This window comes from Petromyzon marinus, chromosome 4, assembly GCF_048934315.1.
Source record: "Petromyzon marinus isolate PM22_M1 ecotype Great Lakes invasive population chromosome 4, UKy_Petmar_22M1.pri1.0, whole genome shotgun sequence".
In the NCBI taxonomy this organism is placed as follows: domain Eukaryota; kingdom Metazoa; phylum Chordata; class Hyperoartia; order Petromyzontiformes; family Petromyzontidae; genus Petromyzon; species Petromyzon marinus.
Genome location: NC_133670.1, coordinates 16,153,848 through 16,179,432, shown reverse-complemented (window position 1 = coordinate 16,179,432; position 25,585 = coordinate 16,153,848). Strand labels below are relative to the sequence as shown.

Here is a 25,585-nt window from a genome sequence, read left to right as displayed (position 1 = left end):
AGTCCATTCTCGGAGAGGGTCTCCGAGAACTCCGTGATCTTGCTGATGCCCTAAGTCTACATTTCTTTGATGAAGTTTCTTTTCAGGTGGAGCCTGAGACTCTATCCTGGTCTCGTGAATTCTCACGTGGCTAAACGCACTATAATAGCATTCAAATTTAACTGAAATATTTGTTTTATTTAATTTGGATATTCGAAGGATAACAGAACGCTCTGTATCATATGAAGTGGCGTTAAAACACAGTGCCGAAGTCTACTATGTTAAAACGTGACTGGGGGCGGCGTCAGGACTTTGTCCCATCACCACTGGCTAAAAAACATCGAAATACATTCACATGTGCATGTTACACAGTACGGCATAAGAAAAACAACGAACTCGCAATGATATTCGCGCGCACGTGTGAGAGAGAGTGTTGGGGGAGCGACAGTGGAGTGGTTGGCACGTTGCGCAATAAACCCGGCCCCAACACCCAGTGACGATTATCTGAACCGGGCATGGGCCTCTTCTAGGTCGACTCAGCTTTAAACGAGTACCTGGTGCGGCCTGCAGTAAACCTGGGGAAGACAAAGGCGGCCGGGCGTGGTGCTGGCCACCCCCTCGCGTGCCGTGCCCGTCCTTCATAGGTGCTCCCTAGCAACACTTGCCCCTTGTTTAGACTACACGGAGGGGGCTATTTGTCTTTGTAGCCCTTTGGAAATCCCCGTGAGTGCCGGCGACATTTCGGAGTCAGTTTCCGAACGCTCCACGCCGCACGCGCTCGACTCGTGAACAAATCGATTCTCTCGTAAGGGGCCGTCCATAAATGACGTCACGCACCTGGGGGGGGTCAGATATTTGTGACGATGTGTGACGAGGGGGAGGGGGGTTTGGGAAATGTGACGTCACATCAAAATGCGCAACTTTAAATAAATATAGACAGCACGTTCTACTTAATTAAATAGACTTTTTAATAAATGTTTTCGCCACATTAAATACGCACTACTATTACAATAGTTTAAAGCGATTTGAAGCACGTTCTATTTTCAAAATGGAAATATGGTTTTCGGGGGGGGGGGGGCAGAGCTTTGTGACGTCATATTTAAGGGGGGGGTGGGGTCTGACTGTTTGTGACGCCGTGTGACGACGGAGGGGGGGGGAGGTCCAAAATCGCGTGACGTCATTTATGGACGGCCCCTACCGCGGCGCGATCGTCTACGGCGTTCCGTGAGTCGTCATTGTCGTCGTTGTGGCCCAACTTGTGGCCCAACTTGTTCCACGCCTCCCTCCGCTGTGAGCCGAGGGCGTTCAAACTGCGGGTTGCAGTCCCAGATGAGAGGCGGGTTGGGGAGGCCACTTCGCCCCACTTCGCCCTCCAGGATCGCGCTTCCACGTTCAGTGTTCATCGACGGCTGTTAATAATTGACACTTGTTAACTAAGTGTACGTGAGTTTACTACATTACCCTTAGCGGCGGCAGCGGCGTGCGTGCGTGTGTGAACGTGTCTTCGTTTAATGCGGCGCGTGTGGTTGTCATTGTCGTGACCGATTGTGTAACGAACGAACCAGCAGAAAGGGGAAGTTCGTGTTGTTTTTGGGGTTTAGTTTCGAAACGCGAGCGTAGCAAGGAGACATTCTGTGGAGACTGAACAGGCAACGCATATACTGTAAGTGACTCCGTGTTGTGTACGTGTCTTTGTGCTTTTTATTTATTTATCCCCGGCCTTTATAGGTACTTGCTAAGAGCACTTGCCCCAAAAGGCTGTACGAGAGATCTTAGTCCCCTCCCCCCCTCCCCCTTAATTAAAAACTAAAGCGGCTGCACATTTGACGTGGATTTGCCGAGAAGGGGTTAGTAGAGAATACAGGTGATGGTAGTAATACGTCCCGAGTTAATCAAGACGGGCAAGAATAGTAATGAGTCGAGATTAGTCCAGACAGTTGAGGACGACGATTGACAAGACGAGTGAAGACGGACGGCATCGGGCAGGATTTGATTGACAGGATGGAGAGGGGCCGAACAGCTGTGGCATCGAATGTAGGAGGGCCGGACGATAGCACGAGTTCACATGTGCAGCTGATGGAGGAGGAGACTGCTGTACTCGTGGAGAACCTGCCTCGTGACCTGGACAAGGTACTCAAGGGGAAACTACAGAAATATTTCCAGAGCAAGCGGTCCGGTGGTGGGGAGTGCCAGCTGATCTCTCACCGGGACTCAAAGCGCAAAGCCATCGTGAAATTCACCTCTAAACAAGGTATGGTAGAGCAGAGTGCCTTAACTTGTCGCACACAGCCACACAGTGATGTGCGTTTTAAAATTATATCGTATCCTTACCTCCGTTTGTCGCTACATTGCCATTTGTCTCTGCCTATCCGCTTGTTTCATTGCATCTCCCATTATATCTCTGTATGGTGTCGTTTGTATCTGGTTTTGGAGCTCCATCTCAGTGCCTCGTGCTGTGCAATAAACATTGGAAATTATCTAAAAAAAAAATCTCACATGTATTTTACAATATGATACAAGGCAGGTGTTTTGCTAATTTCGATAAAATATGCAAAGTGAGTCAGTTTGAACCGGTTCTTAAACGGTTATCCGAAAATTAATCGCCCGATACTCTTGAACCAATGGAACCATATTAACAGGTTCAACTGGTTTTCGGTTAACCCAAACTTTATCCAAAAAAACAATCAGTTAGACTTCCTGATTTAAAGACACCACTGTGCAACTTGCATGTGCAATAATTACCTGTAAAGACAAAGTTAAGCAGACAATACGTTTCCATATATCTGTCTCTCCACATAAAAAGTATACTTACACAGCCACCGGCCCCACGGGCTTCTGGGAGTGCAGACTCACAGGAGCACTGTTTAAAAACAAGTAAAATCTGGACCAATTTTAAAATAGTGGCTCATCAGCAGGCTTAACTGATGCTGTTGGTGAATTGTCAGATGTTATTGACAAGGCATGGTCCCAGTGCAATATTAAACTATAACACATCACACAATGCTTTTGGAATTATGTACTCCCAGAAGGTCATTGGGCTGGTGGTTGTGTAAAAAAAATTGTGTATTTTTACGTGGATACATATATATGAAGGAGACAATTTTCTGCACATCCATTTTGATCACTTACATTCTCCACAACGACACATTAATATTGTGTAAAGACTAATGACTGAACTGTTAACTTTGGTTACAAATTATTAACATATTTTGGTTCAATTCCCATTTCTCTTTGGTTGCAAAACGTGTCTCATGCTTTTCCTGCCAACAAAGGACTAATACTTTTCAATAAAAGTCAGATGTGGAGAGATGATAAGTTTCACTTTCATTAAATACAACAACTGTAATGTGATTGACAAGAAATACAACCTTAAGAATTTGGAAAAATATCATTCTTTTGTTGCAGTACGGGAAAGTGTCTTAGCTAAAGGTGAGCACGTGATTGAGGTGTCCAGTGATGAGAATGTGGAGGTGCACGTCACTGCCTTCACGGCCTCACCAGCAACTCCTGCGGAGCCTGGAGCATCCATCAAAGAAAAGTCAGATGATGAGGATTTATCAACCTCGGCAAATAACAAAAGTGAAGTGGTAACCATCTCTTTGTATTCATTAACAGGAAGCACTGCAGACACATACCTGAACCATTATAATGGTTAAAGTTGCATTATTACATTAAACAGTAATGATCTAAATTATCCAAGCTAGTTGAGATAAACAATATATATGTTCGAATATATAGGTCAGTTTAGATATTCTTCTTGTATGGGACGATGGAACAGAAGGTTATGTAATTTTCAAAATTCGATGTTTGATAGCTGAAGTGCAGGCAGATTAAATACTATGGGAGGCATGTAAAGAATGGCATTGACACCATTTATTTTGCTGCTTACATGATATTAATCTTCTCATTAACCCATTATCTTCAACAGAGTGAAAAGACAAAGGAGAACACATCGAATAAATCAACAGATAAGCCCGAGCAGCCCAAGCAATTGGAGGAGAAATTGAATCCATATTTGCTGAAGTTTATCACATCGAATGAAGAGCACAGGTCAGAGCTGGACAGAGCCATGGAAAAATCCAGATGCAAAATCAAGGCGGTGAATTTTGACACCATCTGGTTCTTACCAGATAATGAGTCCATCACAGACCACAATGAATGGCAAGGTTCGGTTACAAAGATGTTTACACAATTTACCCAGGGTTATGCTCATGAAACAATAACATGCACAGAAGAAGAATGGAAGGAGGTAGAAAGAAAGAGTGAGCAAAAAAGGGATTTAGAAGTTTTGTATAAGAATGGCATACAACTGACTGGGAAATCTGATGAAGTAAAAAAAATAAAACAAAAAATAGAAGACATCATGAGCGAGTTTAATAAAGGTAGTTTATTTACGAATATTGAACCTCATTATTTTGAATTACTACAGGATGACCTCTGCAGGAGGTTTCCAGGTGTACAATTTCACATGAATAACAACAAATTATGCTTCAAGGGAGATTCCACAAAACTTAATGATGTGAATAAATACATTGATGTTAGTTTACAGGACTCCGATAAAAAGACATGTAGCTTTGGAAGTTATCTGAACAACTTTTTGAGAAAAACCAACCTTAGAGCCTTGGTGCAAACGCACTTTACTGGAAATGAAATCAAAGCCCTTTGTGATTTTGATGAAAATGAAATCTACATTTATTCACTTCAGGGTCATGCTGAAAAGGCCCATGCCATTTTAAATGTAATTTTAAAGGATCTGCTTTTTCCAGTGACTAAAAAGAATGGAGCTGTCATGAAAAGTGAACAGTGGAATTTTTTCTTTGAAAAACTACAGCAAAATTATTCTAAGGGAAAATATAGCTGCATATTTAGTATAATAGAGCACAAAGATGGGACCAGTAGTGCGATTAACATAGCAGGGATAGCAGAGGCAGTAGAAAAGGCAGATAAGGACTTGACAAGCTATTTCAAAGACAACACTGCTGAAGAAATCATTCCATTGCAGAATGAAGCATTGTGCAGTTGCATCATTGACTACATGAAGATTATCGATCATTCTGCATTAAAAAGTGTTTCTGTCGAAAGGCACGATTCACTGATGGATATCATTATTATGGGCCACGTTGAAGAGGTAGAGAAACACAAGCAGTCTATAAATAATGTGGTTTCAAAAGTCAACAAAGAACTTCGGAAAAATGAAAGAGGGATACCAGATGAAAAGAGCATTTCGATGTTCTTAGAGAAATACAGAAGGTGTAACTCTCGATTTTCTACTCAGAATCAAGAAGAATTTTCTTCAGTGGCAGGTGCTTCGGAAAGACCAGTTGCAACTCAACAAAGGCCTCCTGTAAGATTGCCTGGCAATCGATTTCTGTTTGTGCATGAAGAAAACATTTTACATTTGAATGTAGATGTGATCGTAAATGCAGCAAATGAAGATTTAAAACATTTAGGGGGGCTCGCTAAAGTACTGTCTGATGCAGGAGGTACAGTCATTCAGCAGGAGAGTGATTCTTACGTCAGAAAGCATGGAAAAGTGCCTACAGGAGAGTTGGCCATAACCGGGCCAGGCCACCTGCCATGTAAGAAGGTATTTCATGCTGTCGGACCCGAATGGGGAGATTACCGGCGTAATACACGTCTAGGAATTATGCTTCTTGAAATGGTTATCAAAAATGTGTTAGAGAAGGCTGATGAAGAAGGTTTCAAATCCATTGCAATTCCTGCCATTAGTGCTGGAATATTTGCCTTTCCATTGGATATCTGCACGGAAACATTTTGCCGTGCTATTTTTGACTACTGTAAAAGTACCCAGGATTTGGACATCGCCCTGACTGATATTCACATCGTGGATGTTAATCATGAATTTATTTCTAAATTTAGAAAAACTATAGAGCTTACAATGAATTGTAGAGACCGATCAGAAGAGCAGTCAAGTAATACCCATGAAATGCAGGATGAAGAGGATGAGGGCCAAAACCAAGAATGGAATTTTGGTCATCATAGCACTGAAGATAAAGTCACTGATTGGGAAAATTGTAAAGCAAAGGATGAATCTTCCTTAAAAATGGACGACACTGAAAACAACATGTTTATCACCCATGAAGGGAGACATATAAAAGTTGTAATTGGAAATATCGAAGACCAACATGTAAGTTTTTTCTGGCACCATTAAGCTTTTGTACAATCTCTATGTTAAATGCTTTACTTCTAAGATAGGTATTGGGTGGCACTCAACTCAATATTAAATCCTGAGCCAAACTCTATATTGAATCGTGAGCCAGTGTTGGAATGTCCACACTCGTATGGTGGTGATCCATCTCCACAAGACAACCACTGTTTAATGCTTACATAGTGGTACGTATTTTAATGACCCAGGAGGAATGATTGGCTTATTCAACCAGTGACTTGAGATTTAAATTTTCACTAGTTAAGTTGGGTGCATCAACCAACCAAATACCTATGTGGGGGAAAAAAATAAAAGTGATCTTCCACACTTAAAACCACACTGGAGTTTGAGAACGTATGTGTTGATGTATTATTGTTATTTTAACATTTACCCAGAAAAGCCTCGCTGAACCCCCAGGACTCTTGCCAAGTTTTGCATTTGGATGCAAAATTTCGGTGTTTTTTTTCCAAAATGAGTTATTTGCGGATACATTTTCTCATTCAACAAATGCCCTAAAACTTGCAAGTTATGTGTGTCCTGCACCTTAATATTGAGCTTTATAATATATTAAATAGTGCAATGTTCAAATAATGTTTACGAGCAACGTATTTCTTTCAGACTGATATTATCGTGAAATCCACATCTGTTGCGATGAAGCTCGACAATGGAGGTGCAGCATCTGCTGCTCGTCACAAAGCTAGGCCTTCACTCCAGGATGAACTTGACAGAAAAAAAAATCACCTTGGTCGTGCATCCATCATAAGCACAGACACCGCACAATCTCATCTCTTTTGCAAGAAAGTATACCATATTGCTGTGCAACCTGATGAAAAAAACAAATCGGTAAGTGGCCTTGTCTGCTAAATATAGGAAGACAAAAGTAGCATTTTTAGTGTCTGCATGCTCACTTGAGCATTGGGTTGTGCCCTAAGCCAGTCAGAGATTCTGCATTCTCGCAGTTTTATGCGACTGTAGTTTGCCAATTTTATACTGTACCATGTTGCTTTTCATACAGCCACATGGAATTTTACATATGAACGGTGGATCTCTGCTTGATCTCTAAAGTAACGGCATAAATTGGCTGATTTCCACCAAGGCTGCTCAATCCTGTTCACATGTCTCAGAGATCAAACAGTTGCTGAATTTGATTCAACCAATCATGAGCATGTGGGTCGGATGAATGTCATGTTGTGACATTGGCACATTTCACTGTTAAGAGACCAGGTGGGAAACAACATGCCCAGCGGGTTAATACATGTGCATAAATAATGGATTTTAAACTCCACCACTATTGTTATACAAAATCACGTATTTATAACAAATTAATGCTAATGGTGCCTTAGTCTTGTTATATGAGATGCACCATTTTAATTCGATATATGTCTATGTATATCTCATCTGTTTACACTGGCCTGTCTGTCTGTCTGCATGTCTGCCGTTACCCGTTCCTCTGCTCTGACTTTGTATGCTGTGCACACGCACCGTGCGTCTGTACTGTGCCATGCTATATTTTATCTTTCTTCCCTCTTGCGGTGGATTGATCGATCAGCATGGCTGGATTTCCAAGATGTGACTTGTGATTAAGCTGCAGTTGATGCTCTACTCAGGGAATTGCCATTTTCATGGAGCAATACATTTTGAGTGCTTGAAAAGACCTGTCAGTCTCACTTGGGAATTGTTCTTCACCAGCACACAGCACTTGTCAAGCACACTTGGCAGCTTGTGAATAATTTACTACTATATTTACCCCAAGAATGTCAGTGTGTAACGTGCGTGACGTCACTCCACGTCGACCAGCCCCCCTCATTAATAATCATGAACAGGTTACGTCCTCGACATGGACCCGCCCCTCATTAATAACCATGAGTGGGTGACGTCACTCCGCATGGAGAAACCCCCCCTCATTAATAATCATGAGCAGGTGACGTCACTTCACATCGAACAGCCCCCCTAATTAATAATCATTAACAGGTGACGTCCTCCAAATCTACACCCCCCACCATTAATAATAATTAGCGGCTGACGTCACTCAACAAGGAGGGGGGGGCGAGGCGCCTCCTCCCCCCTCCTCAGCGTCAACTCACAACCCTCACTACAAAGGCAGATCCCTCACGTCACGTGATCTCCTTAACGCTGTTGTTGAGACATCAAAGTAAAAATGACGTCATGATGAACAAGGGATTATAACCTTTAAATTAAATAACTCCGTGTCACCGTGGCCTTACAAATTGCACACGAATTGATGCAATTAATATCACGTTGCGGTCTGTGCTTTTCACTTGCAAGTTTCACATTTACTGCAATACACCCGTCCTTGGACGGGCAAAAGGCTAGTAAGAAATGTTCTTCCAGCCTCTGCTATACGTTTCAAACAACTCGCATGAATGCATACAAAAAAGCACTTAGCCGCGTGCATTACGCAAACAAAATATAAGAGTTCCTGAAGAACCGCATTTGGTACTCTAAATGTCACTGTTCTTGTTCCGTGCTAATGCACCACGGTTCTACCTTGAAAACTAGCTTGTAAATTGGCTAAATGGGACTTTTCGTGTAACCGATAAACATTGATAAAATAACTTAACTGCATGTGTAAGGACAGTACGGCTCCCCGTGGCCGTGGTTACTAATTAACGTGCCGGGAACAGGCAGTTTCAGTTCCATTTATTAGGTATAGCCCTGTGAGCCATTCGGCTCTTGAATCGGGTGCAACCGCAACAAACAAAAACATGAACAAGAAAACATCTTAAAGTGACTACGCGCAAACAGAAAAATCCAGGAAAAAAAACAGCAAAATCTTCCAGAAAAAGCACCGTACACCAACGCTGTGTGCAAAAATCCCAGTGGGATGCAAGTCAAACAACAACAACCACAAGAAAACTTAGATTAAAGCCATCAGTTTAACCCCGTACTACAACAAACAATCATGGCCAAACCAAAAACACTTTTCGAAATCACCAAAATAAAGCCATCAAAGCAAATGTAACAGTGATCATAGGAACTGTGACCGAAATTTCACAATAGGCAGGGTCACGGTCAGGGTGATGTGGGCCCTAAGTGGTCGTTAATAGTAATTGAGAGACAGGGCCAGGTGCGGCGAGAGAGTGTTGGGAAAAGAGGCGAGGCTGGGTCACGAGGGGGATAAAAAGCCTGCGTGGAACAGGGTTGGACATTATGCACCGTCTAATATCATCTAGTGTGGTTTGGAAGGTGGCGTTAATGTCGATCATTAAATGCTTCCGAGGACAAAAGCACATTGGGAATTCTTACAAAATGTATGCATTTGCATTATTCTCGTTTTATGAATTATGCTTTGGTTTATATGTTTGCTTTCAGTGCGGTATTTAAGTGTTTACAGGCCTTATCTGATGAAGTCAACAATCCTCGCTAACTAACGATGTTTTCGCATGTTACTATTACATCATTGTACATTACAGCAGTATGTGCATACCATTGTATTGGACTGCCTGAAGAAAGCTCACAAAGCCAAAGAGACATCCATCTCCTTCCCAGCCCTGGGCACTGGGATTTTAAACTGCCCACCACAGCAGGTTGCTCGTGCCATGCTGTCAGCTGCCATCCAGTTCAGCAACCAGCATAAAGACGACATTCTTCAGCTCATTCAGTTTGTGATCTTAAGGTCAAAACCAGACATACACAAAGTAAGTGTACATTGCAATCCAGGTGTACACCACATTTTATGCCATTGTCTTAAAAATCATAACTCATGCTGAGTTTGTGAAAGTAAAAAAAGCCAAAGTTTGGACAGGCCTAAGCTTGTGGTAGAAGTTCCAAATTGGCATTGTCAGGACTCGTCTTCGTGGGACAATCACTTGATTACCCCTTAAAAAGTGACCATCTACCAAATGCAAAGAAATAACATAGTTGTATTATACAGTGCACTATTATTTTATAACAGGTTTTTTTTGTAATTCAGTAACACTTTTTTATGATTCTGATATAGCAGGACATAAAATATTTCATAAAGTACTCTGAAGTCAAATAGTATTGTAATGGAAAGCTGTGTTATATGAAATGCATTATATCACATTTTTCTAATTTGCGATTTTGATTATGAAAAGTCAAATCAATTTTACACACCAGAGATATGGTAGACAGTAAATGGTGGCGGGTTTTAACGACAAATTTTTACGCGATCTAACCCAAAAAAAACTCTTATGGATGATATTGGTCGCGAAAGCCTACGTGTTAAACAGCAAATGCTAATTTACTGCATCTGTAAAGAGGCCTATCTGCAGGTAAAGAAAAAACGATGTGTTTTTACCTTCATTATCCAAATGCCAACAACGTTTGTGCTTTACATACATATTAAACATTTACCTGCCATTAAAAAAAATAACCTGCTGCAGAGTCATTCATAAGTGAGCATTTTACTGTTACAGGCTTTTCAAAACGAAATATCGAGTGCCATATCGAAGACTTACTCCGAAGGCACAGCGCCCAGCCGTAAGCACGAAGAAAGGTTTCAGACTGGCGCAGGTACAACGTTCACGTGTTCTCTCGTGCTTTGGACGCCTGCATGCATTCATTACAACAAAATGTAGTGACCATGTTTGCCTTTTCTTTTGAAATATTAAGTCTCGGGCTCTAATTGTATCACCATGTGCATTTCAAATATGTATTGAAGTTAAAAGGGAGTCTGTAGAAATGTTTAAAATATTACAATTTGTCTACGTTGCAGAGCATAATAAGAAACTATTTAAAATACAGGGAATTACTGTCGAGCTGTGCTGTGGGGATATCACTCAAGAGAAGACGGACGCCATTGTCAACTCCACAGACGCTCGGATGAGTATGACCTCAGGTAACCCTGAGCCACACCAACAACAAAACAAATACTGCATTTGAAAGGATATATTTCAATAAAATGTACATGAAATAAAGAGTGCGTTCGAACATTGAAAATGAAAGTTTCCTAGAAAGCCAACAATCGCGAGCCACTGAGATGCAATGCTTTAGTGGGACACTTTCACCGCAACAACTTTTGTACTCACACTTAGGTGTGCTAATAATGATGGAGTTTTAGATAAAGTGAAGCTCTGCTTAATTGCTTGCAGATAAAAGTGAAATTCCCTGGAGTACTTGGTACAGTAGAAATATATTGCTTCCCATTGAGGCATTCTGGTTTTACAAATGTTAAAAACCATACGGTGGGTGGGTCTTTTATTCTTCATTACACATTGTTAAGAAACATTATTTGCAAATTTGCCATTGAAGATTAATACTGTTTTCATGGAATCTTTATATTCCGGGTAGGGAACTTTTTCCTGAATTTTAAACACCTTTGGAGGGCCGCACATTAACATGCACACAAAAATGTGAAACTGTTGGCAGTTCTAAAATCTATCCCTCTGGTACTCGGTTAGTGCGGCGAGGGTGCTGTGAGGCTTGAACATTGTTTGCAGGTTCGTTAGCATTGGTAGGCCTGTGGCCACGGGCCATCGGTTCCCCCAACCCCGTTTGAGATCATTGTAGAGTCTATAAAATATTACTGTACACTTGAGTATTTGTGTGAAATACATATAGGAAATTAACATTTCTGGAATGCTGGTTCCTGATTGCTAATACATATAATTTGCCCAAGCCGACTTGCTCTGCAGGGAATTGACATTGATTTATGTGCAATATTTTCGATTTATCTTGTAACAAGTTTTTATCTCATTTACATTTGCATCATCGCTGTACTTAAGTTAATTGGTTAGGGATTTTTTTTTATTTTGGTAACCCAGGTTACCATTGCAAATTAAGATATTCTGATGTCTTGAGATTTCACTCGGTTAATTGATATAAACTTGACTTGTTTCATCCTGGTCTGTGCCGCATTGTTGCCCTTCCCCACTAATATAAAATATATACTCTTTGTTTTGTATAAGTGTCTTTAGATGCATAACTTGAATTTGTTGATTGTGTTACCATTCCAGGAATTTCCAATGCTATCCTTAAGGCTGCTGGACAAACGATTAAAGATGAATTCTTAAAAGGTAATTATTGTGTTCTTCATGCATTTCCATTTGTTTGCTCAGTAGTTGCTAATTATTCTCTTATAGCTTACATTTTTCTGGTCAGGAGTTGTTAATCAATATTCTTCTTTTAGATAAATCTATTTTATTGGATTGCATTTTCACGTGGTACTTTGTTACGTTTCTCTAATTCGATCTGTTTTAATGTGTTCTTTCCTCATTGCAGAAGATCCCTCCTATGGAGACATTGTTGTGACCAACGCAGGCCGTTTGAAATGCAAACATATCGTGCACATTGCAGGACTTAATGTAACTATTGAAAACATTTGTGAAAGAATACTAAAGGAATGCCAGTTGAGAAAAATTAAATCGGTGTCTTTTCCAGCTATTGGTACAGGTACATATAATTTTTTTGTTATGAATACATTTTGTTGCCGCTTAAGAATGGCGATGAAGTTTCTTCTACAGAAGTTGTTCATGGAGAAACTCACCTGTTCCATAGGGAATATAGAACTGCTACCATTTGTTAAGTGCCATATACTCAATTGAGTATGGATTACCAAAATATTCGTGTAACCATGGACAAAACTCCTCAAACGTGATGACAATGACTACCCATCAAAGAATAAAGTGACTGGAGGAATTTAACTAAGATTATATATAAAGTGTACTGAATTCTTGGCCAATGGCTAAGACCGACTAAATCAACGTTTTATAATTAAGAGTGGCCTATATTTTTACTCATCTAATTGACTAAACTAAGAAAATAACTGAGATGAAATTTACAGGCTAAGACTTTACCAAAATGGCATGGGTTGTCAACGACTACACAAAGACTGACTAAAAATGCTGAATAAATAAAGTTAGAGACATTTTTAGTTGCAGTAAATCAATATTAGCGTTCAAATGATATCAACACTTAAAACATAACTATCAAATGTCAATTCAACGGCCTTCTGTCCATGTTGTTGCATCAGGTTTGGGGAACAGAAGCCATCAACAAGTCGCTCTCAACATGGTGAATGGAATTCACTTGTTTGCAGGAAGTTACGCAGAGCCAACTGTGACGAACATCCGTTTTGTATTCATTAATAAGGAGCTTCTGAACATCTTCCAAGACGTCTTGAATGGAAAGTTTTAGTTTCAAACATCCCAGTTCTTTGCACCTGACACTTATGTAGTTGTGTTGTTTGCCGTCTTAGAGTGCAAATAATGTTATGTTTTCATCAGGAAAATAATATAAAATAACTTGGTTCCCTTTGGGGTTTTATTCACGTATTTGCATACCTATATATAATGCAAAATGAACATATGGTGATATTTTATTTTAATGGTTTGTATAGTAATGGGGTCAGCAACGAAAATTACAATGAGCCATTTTTTTCCAAGTCGGTAAACCTGAATATTTCATGTGCCCCAATGCATGTAAATACGAGACCGTGGTCCTTTATAGATAGCGTCACAAAGCAGTCATTAAAGAGGCAATTGGCAATCATTAAAAGAGTGCGATTGAGAAGACCTGCTGGAATTTGAAAGCCGCTGCATCATGGGTACGTTGGAGCTGCGGATAATGTGATAAGCAATGCCTGTCCGTGCCTGCAAAAAAATGCCCATTGTTTATCGGGACAGCTAAGATGTGTGAACTGTAAAGTTGGTTCCCGGGGAAGTTAGGAATTGGATAAATGAGCCATCACCGGCAATCTCATTAAACTCTTCCAACCAGACAGCAACGCCCAGCCAATGTTTATCAGAAAACTTGGTCGCATCCCTGGCCTCGTAAATAATTGCAGCATAACCAGATCAAAGCCCACACTCACAAATTTACATGAAATTCGAATTTATAAACTGGCGTTATTCCCCATAATAAAAATAAATAAATCCAAAATATGTTTTACATCCCTTCCCCCAAATTACAAAGGTCTATATCCCCCTTTGTGAAGTGAGATGCAATCTGTGAATGCATTAATGGTTTTGAATCCTGCGTGTGTATTTCCATTATCGCCTTAACATGGAAAAGTAATGCGTGCAAGTAAACTGGTGCATATGTCGAGTTTTATGTTTTAAAGAGCCCCAGGGAGATTCATTAGAGGGAGTGGGAAGCATGGAGAGGGATGAGGTTATGGTTTGGAGCACTGTTGGCTAGAGAATCTGTGGAGCTGATGGATTAGTGAACTCGAGGTGAACGGTTTATTAATCCCACAACCCAACCACAGCAGTGCAAAAGTTTAATGGTGCACCGTAATCATCTGTGCAACCAACATAGGTGCAATAGCAGTGCTTGGTGTAAATCACAGGGAGAAATTGCATCACTCAAAATCGTTCACACCTTGGTGATGACATCCATCCAATACAATACTAGCCGGTCTGAGTTGCTGTATATGCTCATAAGATGTTTATTCATGATAATGCAGTTTAACTTGTTTAAGCAACAAACTTTTAAATAAACATTTGCTCTTTAAGCTGCGATTCTTAATGTTTAATGCCTGGAAACCACATACAGTTCATAATGTACAAGCGAATGCAGCCATATAATACCTCAACGATGGAAACACAGGTAGAGCTAATAGTATTCTGACAGCTGACAGATATTCATATTTTGTCACTATCACCCTTACAAATAAAAGGCATATTTTACTTGACAGGCATTACAGCAATAGTTTGACGTGTCGACGCATTTTGTATTTTGAAATTATAACCATCACTGAAGACAAAACATGGTCAATATCTATGAAAGTAAACATTTTATATCATTACAATAAAATTAAATCACAATACAACAATCTATACATTACGATGTGATGATGTAAAAAAAAAATTGACATTACACCTCCCAGTCCATCAAGATCGTGAAAATGTTCAAGCTGCAATTAGGATGCCAACATTAACTGGAATAACATCGATTTACAAACCCTCCTATAGGTCATTACCTGAACTGGTAAGAAGATCTGTCGAGAAGCAAAAAGTAGATCTCATTAAAATAAATTTGTGGCAGTTACCTGCCGTAAATAGTTTATAGACGTTTCTATTAGATTTAAGATAAGCAATTGTCTACTCGGTTATGTGACTTGCAGCTATATTGTCTGTTACGGGATGAGCAATATACGTAAATAAATGTCTTATTTTCTTATAATCATAAAAAAAGATACACAATGGATTAACTTGAGCAAATGTATTACGCTTTCATCACTTCGCACTGACCAGCGTGGTGAAGCATGGTCAAACAATAAGCCATATTGACCTGCATGGCATGGAGGCCACAATCCATCAGTGTATTGACAAATGGGCTGTACATGTACGTAAAAAAACCGAAAAGGATCAATCCGACACATAACCTGACATTTGGTGACCATTCCCGTGTAAATTCACCAACACGGGGCTTATTTGCTCAGAATATTTACCAGGGACCCCAAACCTCCCTGGACTCCACTCCCACACTTGAGTGTTGAGGAATGAGGGGGGGCAGGAAAACATTTTCCAGAGCTCAACCCCCAGACAGCTCTGGTTGGAGTTAAGCCCTGACCCCTAGGTTATATTCAAGCCTCGTTGAAGTCATAGGTTTGCTGAGCTCATGCCAGAGAAAACAACGATACAGGTGATGGCAGGCAAGCAACACTGTTTGCATGGAATTGTAGCCAAAGTGTAACTTCATGTTCCGGAAGGCCATAGTTAATGCACGCGCTGTTGTAAAATCACACGGTATTTTACTAAGATGCGTTTTACTGATCATCATTAACGAGGATTATTTATTTTATTTATGGACATTCAAGTGTTTGAAAACACCTAACATTACATTAATTCATACGTGTATTTTTTCTAAATGTAATTTTTCTACAGGTTGCGAAATACTGTATGTGAGCACTCATTGAATTCCACCTCATGTATTTTATTTTACAGCCCAATGCTGAGCTTGCTATCATAGTAAATGAATACACTTTCGCAGAGATTTTTGCTTTCATAATTTCTTTATGTATAGCCACAAAAACCAAAGACCGACAGTTTGTTTTTTTTTCCCACGATCGAGTTATCAATTCCTAACTTATGGGTATCGCGATGGACACAAGCACAACATGGGCTACTCTTGCGAATGGCATCATGGGAGGTGGGTGCCACAATCCACTGCCATGCTGCAGGCATCAAATAACCCTTTTGCACTGGCACATCTGAGCCGCGCCAACACGGGACCCTCACGCTATGGACGGGTTTCCGCTGGCTATTTGTATATGCCGAAACTGAAACAAAACCAAGATAACCCTCTTGGTCTCAAGACGCCTGAATATCGGCTGAGGGCCGAGCAGAGACAGGGGTGGGGTTAATTACGATTACACGTGACGTCGGTACGCTGTGAGGACACAGCATCATGTCACCTATATAGGTCTTGACTCGTCCACTGCGTGTGTAATGTCAGTTGTACTGTGAGGAAACATTGTCAATGCGTAATCTACACGCGTGTGACTTCCAGTGGCACCACTCTGCTTATGCAGTGGATAAACAAGCTGGCACCTCCCCACAGCATTTGATGAGCTGGCTTGGTATGGCACAACCCTGGCGCGGTTCAGTTATGCAGTGAAAAAGAGCTAAAACTGTCATCTGGTTCAGTGGTGTGCATCACTATGATGCCATCCAACCCTCTAGTGTCAGAGACCATTTGTGATTAAATGCCAGACTGACACAAAATTCGCCTGAACTGCACTTTTTCCCCCGTTGGCCTTTGAGGCATATATGGAGGCTTATTTTATCAATTGGAGTAATAATATTGTCTTTTTTTGTATTCAGCCGAAATATCCAGCTGACAGGATAATATGTGGCTAGCAGGAATGGCGAGGTGGTGGGGGGGGGGGTGTGTCAACAAAATTTGTAAAGCACAGCGCTCTCTGGCCCACAAGAGCGACACGCAGACAGCTATTAGAAGAGGCCCTTGGCTTTCTTCAAGTTTTGTTGCTTCCAGACGGGCATCGCCACGAACTCGCCCCGCGTGATGCCCAGCACTCGCACAAATGCATCCTCCGACAGATATTTCTGTTTCGCAGGGGAGGGTAGACGGACATTCGACAGATTACAGTTGCACTGTTGCAAATGGAAGTGAGAAGTCTACAGTTAGGCTTGCCACCTGCCCCATAGTTAAAGGTGTAGCCCTGCAAGTACCTGCTCATGCCACTGCAGTTGGAAGGGCCGCCACGAGAGGGAGCTCAGGATAGTCCCTGTAGTCGTATTTCACCTACTCTACCATGCTGGCCAAACATCTTGGAACAGGTAGGCGTACTCATACTTTACACCAGCGACGTGTCAATCAACTAACTGTGGTGGGCCCATTCATAAACAGAGGCAGGGGGGATTTAAGAAATATGTCTGATTGTTTCACCGGGAGATGGAATAGAACCGGCAGCTTCTGAATTACATGTCCAGTGTGCTAACCATTACACTACATGCAGCATCTATCACATTTCAGATGGCTTTCCTCCTCAGCACTGTTTTGACTGTGATCGGATATTTCACGTTTTGGTACCACCCTGAGCTGGCTAAACTTAATTGTATCGTTTGAAATGTCGAAAACGGGATATGATATTAAGATGAATTAACCATTGAAAAGATCATAATTAACTTGTTTTAATCGTGTAAAGAAATTGGCAGCATTCAAGATTTTCCGGGTAGAGCGGTGGGGCAGTGTCGCGAGTGGACCTATGCTCTGAATCTGGTGACAAAATACTTGGCCATGGCGAACATCAGTGGTGTGGATAACCTGAACCGGTCCTGCCCACCCCATCCAGACTCCAACCATGCCATAGATAAGTATATATTAAAAAAACTCCTACAGGCAACAGCACGCGGAGGCCTTCATCCAGCAGTGGATTGATGAAGGTCTGCACGTACAAAGTTTTGTCAACTTAGGTGGTACCAATTTCTGCTCTGGCCTATGGCATCACAAACCTCATGACTACAAAGTCACACCCTTGGATTTAGTGCCAATATATATTGTGTTGACAGTATTCACTGCCGAGTTCCTCCATCTGGCGGTGAAGTCATGGTTACAGTTGTGTCCACAATGTGTGCCACTTGCTACATTGATAGCGAGTAGATAACAATTGTAATTTCGTCTTTGATAACTGAAATTACAATGTGATTGCAATGTTCCTGAATTTGCAATTGTAATTGACTCTCGGCAGAGCCAGATAAATGCAGGGGTTTTAGGACTGCAGCACTCTGATACATCCTATAGTTATCTTGGTAGTGAAATACATAGAGTCACTGTGTGTGTTATTTTCAGTTATGTGCCAATATTAAAATTGTTTTAACTTTTGACTTCCGATTTAGCTTTGAAAATCATACTTCGCATTTAAAAGTCGAACTCAAAGAACCATTGTCTGACTGGCTGCCCCGCCCATGCTGTTTACGCAGCACAAGCCCTCCTCCCCCCAACTCTTGTCCCCCGCCCACTCACTTTGGAAACCCTTATAAGCAGTTGCATTTGGAGGCTTGCCCCCTCTTTTTTCTCTCCGCCTGATGAAGACCGCTTGTGTTGCAATCGAAACGTCGTAGGTTTTTTTATTTGTATTTATCATTTTAATTTTATATTTTTTCTATCTACGTGGCTTTACCGTAAGAACCAAGAATATCAAATAACCAGGGTAAATAACAATGGAGCAAATGGCATCAGCCATGGGTGGTGGTAAAACAGTCAAGGGAAGGCACTGAATATACAAAGAAGAGCGGCCCCAAAACCTGCCAAGGCCCTAGGAACCCCATCAAACTTAAATTTGGCCGATCCCAGGTCTGGTAGAGTGAGGAGTCCTATTTTAGAGGCTGCCACCACCTAGAGCCAGGCCTCGGCACCCAAGCCTTGGCCCCACCAGCCCAGACGCACCTCTTTGCAGGCTGGGTCGACACCCTCGGGCAGCTCCTCCGTCGTTTTGTTGACGAGGTCCTCGGCCGGGAAAGTGGGCACGGGCCCCTCGTTGCTGCCCTGCTTCTCATCGTTGAGGCTCTGGAAAATAAAGTACGCGGCGGCTAGTGTGCAATAATCCTGCGCCGATGTTTGTGCTTGCGAAAAGTTGGTCATTATTCACGTGTTGTTTCGTTTATCATTATTATTGGCGTTTAACATTTGGGAACATGAGAAATCTGGAACTATTCATCATTATTTTTCTTCTTTTGCTAAGAGATGTCATGCACATGTGCAGCCCGTTTTGCCAATCTACAGCCGGATGAGGGCATGCGAGTTCGTGAAGACGAAGGGCAAAGATGTGGGCGTGCTTCTAAGCACAGTATCTTGGAGTTTGTTGCACTGCCCTCTACTGACAACTGCGTACACCAGTTTAACACGTAGGCTTTCGCGACCAATACCATCCATAATACAGGTTTTTTTTTTAGGATAGATGACGTAAATATAAAATGTGTCGTTAAACTCGCCACCACCCGACACGGCCAACAAGTAAGGTTTGTCACGTAAACAGAACGTGCCAATTCGTTACTAGTACGGGACACCAAGTGTGTTGGAGAGCAAAGCCACAACATTTCAACAGTAATTACAACTAGCTTCATCGGGCGACAACCAGATTTGTGGATAAATCCGCCTGTTTCGTTCCTTAAATAGAGGGGTAGATGTGATGATAACACTTGTGTGCTCTTCTTGTGTGAAGTGGTGGGGGGGGGGGGGATTAATGAATGCATATAAACGAATACGGATATACATTACCGTTTGGGTTTTTTTAATACGGTAATCAACGCACATTCTGCATGCGCATTATACAAGCCCATTGTTCTTGTACCTCCTGTCGATTGTGTGTTCTAAAATAGCCGTACCGTAATCCCTATTCACCCATCCAAGCACTTATCCAGGCTCAAGCTTAGCTTCCGAAATGACAAGATCGGGCGCATTCTGGATGATATGGTCATAGGCAAGTCACAGAAGTGTGTAATATTATCTTAATACCGTGTACTAGAGATGAGACCTCTGCTATGCAGTATGAAAGAAATGTAATCATACAGGATGATCCATTTACAGATTCCCCATTTATTTTAATGACCCCCCCTCCCCATGACTGACAGAGTTGATTGGCAAAGGTAGCTGCAAATTATAACGTTATTATATTAACTGCTATTACAGGTATAGACATGTGCACCTTCCCGTGCTCAATTGAGCTTCGGCACAACGCAACAATCTCCCTTCGTGCGGTCACAATAATGAAGCCCCCAATCGGTTTGTGTCCATCCGCAATGCACAACAGCTGTGAAGACGTGGTTGCGAGTTACGTCAGAAGCAAAGCGTTCACACTGCAGACGGCTGCAGTTGCACTGGGTTTGAAGAGAACGAGAGGACGTACAGACGTGATGGTCTTAATGGCGGCGGCGTCCCCAAACTGGGCCTTGAGCTCCTCGTAGGATTTCCCACTCTGCGGACCCCACGCGGGACGACACAGAAAACGGAGTTAAGAAGCGTCAACGGGCAGTGTTCAGCATCGCCGCCTTACCTTACACAACACAACCCGTACACTACGTGCATTGCTCTCTACCGATCTTCAGTGAAAGGCAGTGCACTCCCCCTCTCCACCTCTGCAACGCCAACACTCTTCTGCGGGGTTCTTTGGCCATGGACTAGGGAAGGATGATTAAGGTAGCTTCTTCCTCGCTATCCTCCGTAGGAGGATGCGATTTGAAAGTCACACCCCGGACAAAACGTGGATGTCAAAACAAAATTCGCAGAGGCAAGCCTGCGGCAAGTAGGAGCCACTTACGCTCCACTTGTGCGCGTCCCATGCCAGGAACCAGCCCGTGAAGGTGGGGGGCTCGAACCCCTGCTTCACGATGATGATGGGCGTGTCGGGGTCACGGGCCCCAGGGTGCGTCCGCAGGTAATCCGCCGCAGTCGTCATCGACTCCTTCTTCTCTGCATCGCTCGCGCCTTGTCCCACCCACAGGAAGACCTGCAAGCAGCCGACCGGGCAAGCGGTCCGACATTGCACCTTGTTCACGGGCGGGAGGTGCTCACCGAGTAACAATTGTCACATTTTGTAGTCTGTCCCATCATCTGTGCAACCTAGTTTTGCCCGGTGAAATGTCACGATAAAATATATTAAAACGCAACGCACGCTACGTTTCACATAGTTTAACGGTTCCATTGTTCCAAACGGCGAGCCTCTGCTTTGTTGTCAGTGCTCGACAGACACTTCCTTCTTAATCCACACCGGCCCCTGAGAAGCCAGACAGACAATGTGGGCCTCACCTGGTCCCAAGTGTCGAGCAGCATGACGTCATCCTCATCCAGGTCGTCCTGCGAGAAGTCACTTATCTCCGTCACCACGAAGCGCCCCGTCTGTGTGGAGCACTCAAAGAGCCGCGGCTGCACTTCCGCCTCCTCCACCTGCATCCTGAATGGGAGTGCACCACGTAATAATAATAATGAAAATTATACTCCTAATAATTACAGGCAGATGTGCATCCCCAAATCACTTGCTCGCGCCAATGCTGGTGGAAGGGCCTGCACGAGAGGGAGCTCTAGAGAGCCTCTCTAGGGGGTATTTGGCCTACTCCACGCTGGCCAGACATCTTGGAAGAGTACTCACGTTTTATTCCAACCACTTGCAACCTGCCCATCGACTGACTGGTGTACTCATTAATACTGCCGGGTGAGGGTGGACAAAGGTGGGGGGGGTGGACGATTTAAGGAAGTTGTCCCATTGTTTTAATTGCCTCATCGAGTGATCGCATCCAGATGGTGATCCCTCTCTGACCTGCAAGCCCATTATCTCACGGCGGCATCCCACTTTGAATAACAAGTCCTTTTATTTACCCAGGAAAGCCTCACCTATTCCCAAGTTCATTTAGCGAGGAGAATCCAACGTTAGAATGTTTGGCCAATTCCAAACTGGAATACCCTGGGAAATCCCAAGCATACAAGAGGATAGCCATTGTATGTATGTATGTTGAACTTCTTTTGCACCACATGTAGCCAACTGTGGTCATCAGAGGTGTAGGGGAGGGACAACAAACTAAACACAAAAAGCAAAAACACATTCAAGCTCCACACAAATTAAAGAATCCACCGCTGTTCTGCCATCTCCTGGTCACCGTGCACCAGCTTCTCAGCTCATTCTCGAGCCCGGTTAAGGACTCAAGATGCACTCATTGAGAATGGGAGAGTGAGTCCTCAAACCTTCCGCATAAGCTCGATAGGGCATACAAATTACCATCACCACCACAATTACAACCATCAGTAACAGCACGATCACCACCAGCAGTATCATCCGTACCACCATCAACAACACCACATCATAGTTTTCTCAAGATGTATCTGACCTTTCGAAGAAACCAGACATTTATCTTCGAAAGAGAAAGATCCTTTTGATTGAAAGCTTTCGTGACTGCAGGGATACAATGTAACTACTACCACAGAGGCAACTTAGTTTGTAGACGCCATGAAATCTGTGATCTGGTTCCGTCTGTAAAAGATGTCATTCCGGACATAGAGTAACCCTGGCGTCTACAAACTAAGTTGCCTCTGTGGTAGTAGTTACATTGGAGACACCAAACGACATGTCTCGGACCGCATTCGTGAACACACTGTTATAATTCAGTAGGCTCACATGACATTGACTTCTCCAAGACAGAGGTTATTTGCAAGCCATCTGGCTACCATGAGAGATTCGTTCATGAGGCTATCCACATATACAAACACAGAGACAATTTCAACCGAGAAGATGGATTCTGGCTTAGCAATCATTGGAAGAATTTGATAAACCATTTCGGGTCTTAATTGATTGTTCACGCTTACGGTGGCTTTCAGACCGCATCCATTATTTTCGTCTCCCCCCTCTTTTCCGAACATAGATGGACTCGTCCATCTGAATAACTGCCAAGTCGCTCTCCGTGGTGCTAACGTAAAAAAAGCCACTTTTTTAAAAATTTTCTTGCTGTGGTTTTCACACCTGATGATTATTGCTTGTGTTGCAGTCAAAACGTCATGGAATTTTATTGTTTACATTTTTATTATTTTATTGCTTCCCTTCTACGTGACTTTACCGAAAGAACCAAGAATATGAGAAAGATCCTGTTTGTAACATGTTGTAACAAGAATGAGAAGTTGACAAATTGTTGAAGAAAATCTGCAAAGTGAGGATTGCACAGAGGTGCCTCAAGCTATCCCAGCCTGCACTTTCATCCACAGTTCACTGACAAAAAGCCTATTCCACAGATGGGGAAGTGCGTGCCTGCCATGTTAATCACAGACAGTACCTTAGGAAATTGCTCGTCTCAACTTCATTGCTAACAAAACGAAGATGGAAAGGGTGAGAATGCACTGCAAGCAGCCGTCTGGATGGTAGCCAAAACAGGAAAAATATATGTATGGGCAAGGCAGATGCAATTTATTTTTATTTTGTCTGGCTTGTACATAGAGCAGTGCTCTCTTGCATTGCCTTAAGCAGGACACACACAGCATGGATATACAAACTGATAGATATACTGCAAATTAATGCTACAAAAACACATTTAAGTGATTTATGGACAATTTAGCACCTGACAATTAAAACGTTGTCAGTCTAAAGCAACACAAATTAAGAGTGTGCGAACCTACGGGTAAAGTCTATTACACTTGACGTATTAACTGTCGGAGTCTGGCTGCTCTGTAATAAATACTCGTCTAGCGGCGGCAAGGAAAAGGCACGCACGAGAAACCTCTAAGAGACAAGTGGGGAACGAACAAGAATGTAAGAGATTAAGGAAAAGCTCCGTTGAGACGTAACCTGTGGTAGGACGTGTCCCTGAAAGAAATAGCGATTGATAGGGAGATTTAGCATCCGTGAGGAAACAAGGTAATGGGACAAAGAGACATTAAGACGTGCGTCTGGGACTGTGGCCGATTGCTGCACCTTGCACAGGACCAGGAGAAACGGTGTCAGAATGTTTGGCGTGTTACGCATTCCACATTGCATCGAATTATCAAAAAAAATCAAGATACTTCCACTCACTATACACACGTTGAATTGCATGCATGAAAACCCATCATTTACAGTTTATGTAAATCTCGCAGTGGCAAGATGTTAGCTACCTCACGTAGTATACAGGAGGATTGTGGGTTCCATCCCAACCCTGGCGACTGTATATTTGGAGTTTGCATGTTCTCCCCGTGGTTGCATGGATTTTTCTCTGGATCCTCCGGTTTTTCCCTCCGCATTTAGAAACTTGCATTTACAATTTCTGGTTGCTATAAATTTTCACGTGGCAATCCACTTCGTTGAGCTACCATTTGTGGCCAGGTTGCTTCTGAATAAGAGCTGTAGGCCTTACCTGGTAAAATAAAAAGTTTTAGTTTAGTTTACATACTATTTTGTATACTCAAGCTACATTTAGGATAATGGACTGAACACAAACAAAACAATATTTCGCCACATAACAGCATCGCCATCCTAACTTGCGACAATAAATCAAATAATTGAAGCAGGAAGGGGAATGGAGGTGATGAAGCTTCATTGGATGAAAGCATGCAGTGACGTCGCCCCTTGCTGGTAGAATATATTCGGCCGTGAAACATGGTGCCTTCGTGACGGCCTTGCGCTTCAAGTCCGGCGCGACCACCGAACGTGTCAAGCGGATCACTACACGCCGAGCGAAAGCGGAAGGGGAGCGCGCGGTTACCGCTTTTCGCTGGCGTACGGAGCCTTTCCACCAAGCGCCGCCCAGAACTCGGGTGGCTCCTGTCCCTCAAGCACCGTCTGCTTGTCCCTCCGTGTGAGTCCGTCCGCCAGGCTCCGCGCCATTTCTCGCTCGTCCCCGCTGCAGCCCTGAGCCCGGACCCCACGGGGGAGAGGGACAGAGCCAGCAGGTTAACGACCACTCGCGGAGCGGCAATGCAGGAACCGACACGGGTGTTGTGGGTTATCTGGCTGAGACGACTGGCAGATGTGATCAGTTGTATCCTCACTGTGTCAACCGATATAGCCTTGGCGCAAATACTGTTAAGCGAGCACATGTGAAAGTTGGCATCGCACAAGAGGGGGTTGGTGGGTGGCCAGCACCATACAACCTGGCCAACCTTTTTCTCCCTAGGTGCTCATTTTATGTCTATTCGACCTATGGAAGTTCTCAGTACTGGTTCAGATACTTGGCATTGGCTGCGAGCGGGAATCGAACTTGGATAAACCCTGGTTATAGTAGCACAGTGCCCCAACCGCTGCGCTACCGCTCCCCACTTGACACACACCGCAAGCTGCACGCACGAGAGCCTCACCTTGCCGCACCACAGGAAGCACGCCACCTCGGCGTTGAGCACAAACACGTCGTTGGAGTTGAGGGCGGAGGCGCGCGCCGGCACCTCCACGGCCTTGGTGTTGAACTCGTCGGTGCCGCGCACCTGGAAGAGCCGCGTGGTGGGCGGCGCTGCCCCACCGATGTCGTTGCCGCCGGCCCTGGAGGTGCCGCCCTGCGCCACCATTTATCAACACTCCAAGCATCTTTACAGCACTAATCGAGT

The 25,585-nt window shown here is 43.0% G+C and overlaps 2 protein-coding genes across 8 annotated transcripts in view; one reads left to right on the top strand and one right to left on the bottom strand.

The window, feature by feature from the left end:
* Positions 1–1,187: 1,187 nt before the first annotated feature.
* Positions 1,188–14,582, top strand: LOC116938615 (protein mono-ADP-ribosyltransferase PARP14-like). 5 transcript variants are annotated; one of them, XM_076058382.1, is made up of 11 exons: positions 1,188–1,203; positions 1,708–2,230; positions 3,385–3,566; positions 3,908–6,127; positions 6,764–6,988; positions 9,580–9,804; positions 10,546–10,642; positions 10,845–10,967; positions 12,085–12,144; positions 12,350–12,520; positions 13,101–14,582. In XM_076058382.1, exons 2-11 carry the CDS (start codon positions 1,981–1,983, stop codon positions 13,262–13,264), a joined length of 3,717 nt encoding a protein of 1,238 aa, XP_075914497.1. In that variant the 5' UTR covers positions 1,188–1,203; positions 1,708–1,980; the 3' UTR covers positions 13,265–14,582. The 5 variants fall into 5 exon arrangements, with proteins under 5 accessions (XP_075914497.1, XP_075914507.1, XP_075914501.1 ...); XM_076058392.1 differs by lacking the exon at positions 1,188–1,203 and adding an exon at positions 1,210–1,418 and having other exon boundaries at positions 3,385–3,558; XM_076058386.1 differs by lacking the exon at positions 1,188–1,203 and adding an exon at positions 1,210–1,418 and having other exon boundaries at positions 9,583–9,804.
* The window catches only part of VIL1 (villin 1), a 37,532-nt gene continuing 26,439 nt past the window's right edge, over positions 14,493–25,585 (bottom strand). For all 3 annotated transcript variants that reach the window (XM_032945962.2, XM_032945964.2, XM_032945963.2), the window contains exons 14-20: positions 25,343–25,534; positions 24,751–24,896; positions 21,341–21,485; positions 20,853–21,041; positions 20,442–20,510; positions 18,983–19,102; positions 14,493–17,139 (exon numbers count right to left, since the gene is read on the bottom strand). In XM_032945962.2, the coding sequence (XP_032801853.1) occupies positions 17,026–17,139; positions 18,983–19,102; positions 20,442–20,510; positions 20,853–21,041; positions 21,341–21,485; positions 24,751–24,896; positions 25,343–25,534 (975 nt within the window). In that variant the 3' untranslated portion in view covers positions 14,493–17,025. The remainder of the gene's footprint in view (positions 17,140–18,982; positions 19,103–20,441; positions 20,511–20,852; positions 21,042–21,340; positions 21,486–24,750; positions 24,897–25,342; positions 25,535–25,585) is intronic.

Coding starts and splice junctions, on each gene's coding strand:
- LOC116938615 (XM_076058382.1), top strand. CDS start 1,981: ATGGAGAGGGGCCGAACAGCTGTGGCATCGAATGTAGGAGGGCCGGAC. Junction 9,805..10,545: donor CAAAACCAGACATACACAAA/GTAAGTGTACAT, acceptor TTACTGTTACAG/GCTTTTCAAAACGAAATATC. Junction 12,521..13,100: donor TTTTCCAGCTATTGGTACAG/GTACATATAATT, acceptor TTGTTGCATCAG/GTTTGGGGAACAGAAGCCAT.